The sequence below is a fragment of the Plasmodium gallinaceum genome (assembly GCF_900005855.1).
Source record: "Plasmodium gallinaceum strain 8A genome assembly, contig: PGAL8A_v1_76, whole genome shotgun sequence".
NCBI classification, from domain to species: domain Eukaryota; phylum Apicomplexa; class Aconoidasida; order Haemosporida; family Plasmodiidae; genus Plasmodium; species Plasmodium gallinaceum.
In genome coordinates, this window is record NW_021628238.1 from 1479625 (window position 1) to 1487054 (window position 7430).

At 15.9% G+C, this 7430-nt stretch overlaps 1 protein-coding gene across 1 annotated transcript; it reads left to right on the forward strand.

The window, feature by feature from the left end:
* Positions 1-1607: 1607 nt before the first annotated feature.
* PGAL8A_00228000 (aminophospholipid transporter, putative) lies at positions 1608-7196 on the forward strand (the record flags this gene model as incomplete). The annotated part of the gene is made up of 2 exons (XM_028671002.1): positions 1608-2684; positions 2964-7196. 2 exons carry the CDS (start codon positions 1608-1610, stop codon positions 7194-7196), a joined length of 5310 nt encoding a protein of 1769 aa, XP_028527698.1.
* Positions 7197-7430: the final 234 nt, after the last annotated feature.

Sequence of the window (7430 nt, forward strand, 5' to 3'; positions counted from 1 at the left end):
TTAAAAAAAAAAAAAAAAAAAAAAAACAAAAATGCATAAATAAAAAAATATATGAAATTATGAAAAAGAATGATCAAATTCAATTACACTGAGCAAAAATTTTTTATTTAAATGAAAAACATTTCTTAAAATTTTTTTTATTATTTTTTGTTTTATTTTTTTCCATTTATATATGTATATATATATATATATATATATATATTTTTTTTTTTTTTTTTTCATTGATTAGCACTAAAATGTTTGCACTAAATTTTAAATAGAATGAATTATTAAAAATAATGAAAAGCAAAATTTACATAATGCTAATCCTTTAATTTTATAGTTTTATTACACTTTATTTTGTAAAGTTTTTATTTCTCACTTTAAAATATTAAGCTTTTTTTTTTTTTTTTTTTATATACATAAATATAAACCTAAAATATATATATAAAAAAAGAATCTATTTTTTATAAATAATACTTAAAATTAATACTGCCTGTTAATGGTTTATTTTATAATGAAGTTATAAAAGAAAAAAAAATATGTATATATAGGATTTACTGAGTAAATTTTTTAAAAATACAAGAAATTTTATTACATTACAATTTAATAAATAATAAAACAATTATTTAATATAATTGATAAACACAAAATGATATAACAAAAATTTGTTAAATAGAAATTAATGTTTAATGTGGTTGTATTGAATTCCAGATAAATGTTGCTATAAGTAATAATAAAAATTTATAGACTTTTTATTTATGTATATGTTTAATTATTATATTAATTTTTTTTTTTTTTTTTTAAGGATCCTTTTAGTTATTTACAATTTTTAACACATAAATAAATAAAAAAAAAAAGAAATTTTTTCATAAAATGAAATTATACATAGGTTACTTAATTTTTAAAACTAATTTATAAAAAATCCTTTTAAAAATATCTTTAAATATCATTTATTATTTATATAAAACAAAAATATAGACATAAAATCTAATTAAGTATATTTTCTACAATGATACTATTTTTTCTATTCACTTCTGTTTTCTTTTTTCCTTAAATTTTTTTCTCATAATTAAGATTAATTAAAAAAAAAAAATAGTTAAATAACAGAGGTACTAGAAAATTTTAATATATTATAAAAAAAAGGAAAAGAAATATATAAACATCAAAATTATTATATAATTTTTTACTTTTTTTGTTTAGGAATTTATAGCTTTATAATTTTTATAAAATTATCAAAATATTTTAATTATCATATTGAATTTAATATAGATAAAAATTTTTAATGATTTTTTTTTTTTTTTAATTTTTTGTCTTTTTTTCTGTAGTTTTCTATTTTATTTTTATTTAACATTTAATTATATTAATTTTATTCATTTGTCTATCAAATTTATTAATCTTTTCTTCAATTTATCATTTAAGAATTTTACTTAATTATAACATATTTTTATATTTTTTTCCTTTTAATATATAAGATTTTCAATTTTTTTTTTTTTTTTGTCTTTTTTAATATTAGAATCACTTTTTTCATATATTATTTTTTTATCGTTTTTTTAAAGTATATAATTTTCTAAATATCTTTATATCTAACTTATCAATTTTCTTTTTATAACAATATATTAAAAGATATGAAGTTTAATCTAAAAGATATTGCATTAAACATACAAAAGGACAAAAAAAAAGAAGAGAAAACATTCATAAAACAACTAAAAAATATAGCTCATAAAATAAGAAAAAAATTTTTAAATTTAAAAATTTTTTTTAAATATGAAAAAGGAAATATATTATACTATGATGAATACTCTTATGAAAATAAAAAAAAGGTTAACACATTTGCACTGTTATCTCCAATTTTTTTATCTTTTTGTAACAAGATAAAACATGTTGTTATAACTTTATTTAATGATGCTTGTTTTTTTTATATTATGAAAAAGAAAAAAAAAAAATCTAAAAATATATCAAAAAAATTAGAAAAAAATAAAACTATTTTAAGAAATTTTGATCGTTGTATTTTTTTAAATAAGACAAAAGACAACATATCACATAAACATATAATAGAAATATGTAAAAACTATCTAATAAATATACTTCATGATATTCAAAATTTAGAATATGAAAGTAATAATAGAAATTATATGAAGGATAATAAAATAAAAAAAACTAAAAGAATGTTTATTAATAAAATAAGTAATTTAAATGATTTCGACTCAGATAATGCGTTGTATGTAAGCGATGAGTCCTTAATAAAAAAAATAATGATTACAAATAAATATGAAAATCATTATTTTTACAATAAAAAAAAAATAAGAGAAAAAAAAAAATTATATAAAATTAATGTTTATGATGAAAAATCAGTTAAAACATATTTAATAAAAAATAATATAAGTTTTAAGGAAACCGTTAATCAAATTTATGCATTTCATAAAAATAAATATCAATTAATATTTCATGTTATATTTAGTAGATTTAAAAATATATTTTTTCTTATTTTTCTAATTTTGTGCCTACTGCAGCAAATAAGAATTATTAGAACAAGTAATTATGTATATTTTGTTATTAGTTTTTACTTTTTATTTATCTTCTGCATATTAAAAGACATTCATCTAATTATACAAAAAATAAAAAATGAAAACAACATAAATAATAAAAATTATAAAAGGGTAACTCATGTTGGACTAGTAGAAGTCAAATATTCCAATATAAAAGTAAAGGATTAAAAGATAAAAAAAATTATTTATTATATTATAAAAATATGAGCATATAAATATATATATATATATATATATATATATATATTCATATTTAAGAATTAAATGAATATTTGAAGGTAGCATTTATATAGAGAAATACGTAAAATCAAATATTATTTTATAATTTTATTTATTATATGCATTTTTTTTTCTATTTTTTTTTTTTTTTTTTTTTTGTTGTTGTTGTAAATTTAAATTTTCTTGTTTATAATTTTTTACTTTTTTTTGTAAAAGGTAGGAGATATCATATATCTAGAAGAAAATGAAGAAAGTCCTGTTGATCTAATTTTACTTAAAAGCTGTGATAATGAAAAAAATATTTTTATTTCCTCAAAAAATTTTGATGGAAATACAGATTTAAAATTAAAAAAATGTTTAAAAATAACAAGAAATTTACCAAATATATATGATATTTTTAGATTAAAAATAAAAATAATAATTGAAAAGCCACATATATACTCTAATAAAATGAATGGATTATTTATATTACTAAACTACTGTGAATTTGTTCAAAATATTTATAATGATTTAATATTATTACAAAATATTTTTTATAAAAATGTTAATAATGAAGAGAACTATTATAATGAGATTTTTAATTATTTAATTGAAGATACATATATAGAAAATTCTTTTAATTGTTTAAATTTTTTGTTAAAAAAATCTATATATTTATCAGAATATGATCACAAAACAAAAAATTCTACTAGCATTTTAAGTGACACACCGTGTTCAGGTAATTTAAAAAATATTTCAAAAATAAAAAATAATAATAATATCAATAGTTACAACAATCATAGAAATAGTAGTAATTCTAATTTTATTAATGAAAAAAATTCTTCAAATTCTTTAAAAAACAATAAGGATGATAATATAGAAAAGAATAAATATATAACTCCTAATAATAACATATTTTTAAAAAAAAATGTATTAATTAATAGTAGTGAAAAAATTAGAACTGAAGGTTATTGTGATGCCTTTTATACTAATATAGATAATGATAATCTTTGTATAAATAAAATTAACAAAAATTACTTTAGTTTAAAAAAAAAAATGAGAGAAAATTCTTATATAAAATATAAAGAAAATATAAAAATTGAAAATATTTTATGGAGTAATAGTAAGATTATAAAAGGAAGTATATATGGATTAGTAGCATATATAGGAATAGATAAAAAAACAAATATTGTTGTTAGTAGGAAAAATAATATTTCATTAATTGAAAATGAAATAGAAAGCAAAATGAAAATATTATTAATCATAATAGTAGTTTTTAGTAGTTTTTTATGCTTAAGAGAAAAACATATATTAGAAAAAAACACTGTTGTTATGTTTTTGAATTATTTTTTATTACTATTTTCATTTATGCCTTTTATTAATAATTTTTATATATATTTAATTAGCAAATATTATTATTTTATGTTAAGAAAAAATAAAAAAGTTGATAAATTTACAATTTTTAATTATAATATAATTAATGAATTTTCTAATACGTATTTTCTTTTGTGTGATAAAACAGGAACATTAACTAAAAATGACTTACAATTATATAAGTTTCATTTTTTATTTGACGAATTTACAGTAGAAAATAGTAGACTTTTTTTTAACATTTTCTTAAAAATAGTTGATTTAAATCTTATTTTTAATTCATGCAATAAAATAAAGAACCATGTAATTTTAAAAAATATAGAAAAATTTGATATAAGAAATAATATAAATTTATATAGAAAAATATTCAATAAAATATTAAATTATACTAGTGAAGAAATAAATAAAATATTCTTAACATTTTTATGCATATTATTTTGTAATAATACAATAATAACCAATAAAAAAAAAAAAGATAAATGTAATACAGAAAAGTTTTGTTCTTTCCGCTCTACGAGTGTTGAAGAAAATGTTTTAATTGATTTTTTAAAATATAATGGTATGCGTATTTTATATAAGGATAACTCTAAAATTGTAATTGGCATTTATAATTCTATAAATACAGAAAAAAAAAGAAAAAAACTAGAACAAGACCATGGTAAAATAACTAAAACAAATCATAAATATGCTGAATGCAAAAAATTTGTATATGAAAACAAGGTATATAATGAAAATATTTTATTGAGTAAAACAAATATATACTATAGAAATTCCTTGAAAAAAGATCACAGTTTTAACAAATCAAACAGAACGTGTAATATTAGAAATATAAAACATTATAAAGATGGAAAATATAGGATTGAAACTTGTAGTAGTACTAGCAATGATATCAATTATTCAAAATATAAAGAAAAAAATTTTAAAAGTAATATAAAGAGGTATAATTTTGAAATATTAGAATTTCTTCAGTTTGATTCTAATAATAAAATTATGTGTACTCTAATTTCTTATAACAATAAAATAGTTAATTTCATAAAAGGATCAGATGAATATATTATTAATATGTTATCTATTAAAGAAAACAAAAAACAAATAAAAAAGTTATGCAAATTTTTTTCTAGTAATGGATTTCGTGTACTAATCTTTGCTTATAAAGAAATTTCTAGAAGCGAATATGAGGATTATAAAAAAAGTTCAAACAATTTAAATAAAAGTGATTATTTTCAAAACTCTTTTAATAAAAATATAAATATATTAGCAATTATAACTTTTAAAGAAGAAATTCAAAAAAATGCAAAAATTTGTTTAGATATGTTTAGAAAGGCAAATATTAAAACATGGATATTATCAGGAGATAAAAAAGAAAATATAATATCTATCTCAAATTCTTTGAATTTAGTCAATAAAAATAATTTTTTTTGCTATTTGAACAAAAAAAAATTAATAAATTTATATAAATACAAAAATAAGTCTATATCTAATATATCTTCTAAAAATTACTTACTTAGTGAATGTTCTTCTTCTAATCTTTATAAAAACAAATTTCATGATAATTTAATAAAATATTCATTTTATAATAATTGCAACAATTATCAAATTAAAAAAAAAAAAACTTTAGCATGTTCAAATTCATTAAAAAATACTACTTTAATTTCATTAGATATTTCGAATTCTAATAATTATAATTCTACAAATAAAGACTATATAAATAGTGACAATAATAATAAAAAAGGAATTGTATATAATACAAGTCAGGATGATAATGTTTTAAAAAGAGAACTTTCTTATTTATATGAAAATAGAAATAAAGGTAAAAATATAACTGATACTTCAAGTAATACTAAAGAACATGTATTAGATACAAATATAACACATAAATTTATTTTAAATGAAGATGACATTAGTGATATATTAAAAACAATGTTATATGACTACGATATGAAACAAACAAAAAATAAAAATAAAAATGAAAAATGTATAAAAGATAAATATGGTTATTTTAATGATATTGTGTATGTAATTAATGGTGATATAATAGATTATTATTTAAAGTATCAGCAAAAAGAATTCATGAATGTTTTAAAAAATTCGAAATGTGTTTTATTTTATAGATGTAGTTCTATTCAAAAAGGAATGATTGTTAGAAGTTTAAAAAAAAATACAAAATATAGTGTGTGTTCAATTGGTGATGATGTAAATGATTTAAATATGTTTATCGAATCAGATATATCCATATCATTATATAATTCAAAAAACGATATATGCAATTTATATGCTGATATAAAATTATCTGCATTTGAAGATTTGGCAACTTTATTTTTTTTATATGGTAACAGAATTTATAGAAATTTTAATTTAATTACAAGATATATATATTATAGAAGAATAACCTTTTTTTTTTTACAATTTTATTTTTCGTACTTTTTTAACTGTAGATTTTCCATTTTCTCAAATATTTTATTATTATGTTATTTTATATTATTCGCAGTTATTACTAATATATCTGTGTTATTGTCACACAGTGATTTAGGAGATAATGTATTAAAAACTAATATAATCTTTTATAAGTTTTTAAAAAATGACTTATTTTCCTTAAAAATTTTTTATAGCATACTATGGGTATCTTTATATCAAGCATCTTTGATATTTATTTTAAGTTACTACTTTTTTTTTGGGTTAAATTATGAAATAAATACATTAACAATATTATTTACGACTCATTTATTACAATCGTTGTGTTTGTTAAACAAATGTAGCTTAGTTGTATTTATAATTCATATTTTATTTTTTGTTATTTATTTTATACTATTAATTATCTTAAATAAATTTCATTTTATTTACTTTTTCATGAACTTAAAGTTATTATTAAATATGTTAATTTCTAATAGCATTATTAATTTTCCTTATATTATTTATTATTTATATAAAAAATATAAATACAAAGATTCTGAATTAAATAGCATGAAATATTTTCAAAGTTTTTCTTCTAATTGTGATCAAATTTTTAACATAGACACTTTCTCCTTTGATAATATAGATTTTAATATCAAGAAGGAAAATATATTTAACAAATATTTTAAAAGAATTTTAAACAATTAACTTCTTTTTAATAGGTTTTAAATTATTTTTATAATAAATATATATATAATATATATATATTTTTTTTTAAAATAAACATGCATTATATCTAAACTTCCTAATTTTACCTAAATATATAAAATATAATATTTTTTTTTTTTTTTTAAACATATATACATCGAATTTTTTTTTATAACATTTAAATATATATTTATTTATGTTTTTTTTTTTTTTTTTTTTTTTTCAATTAAAAAT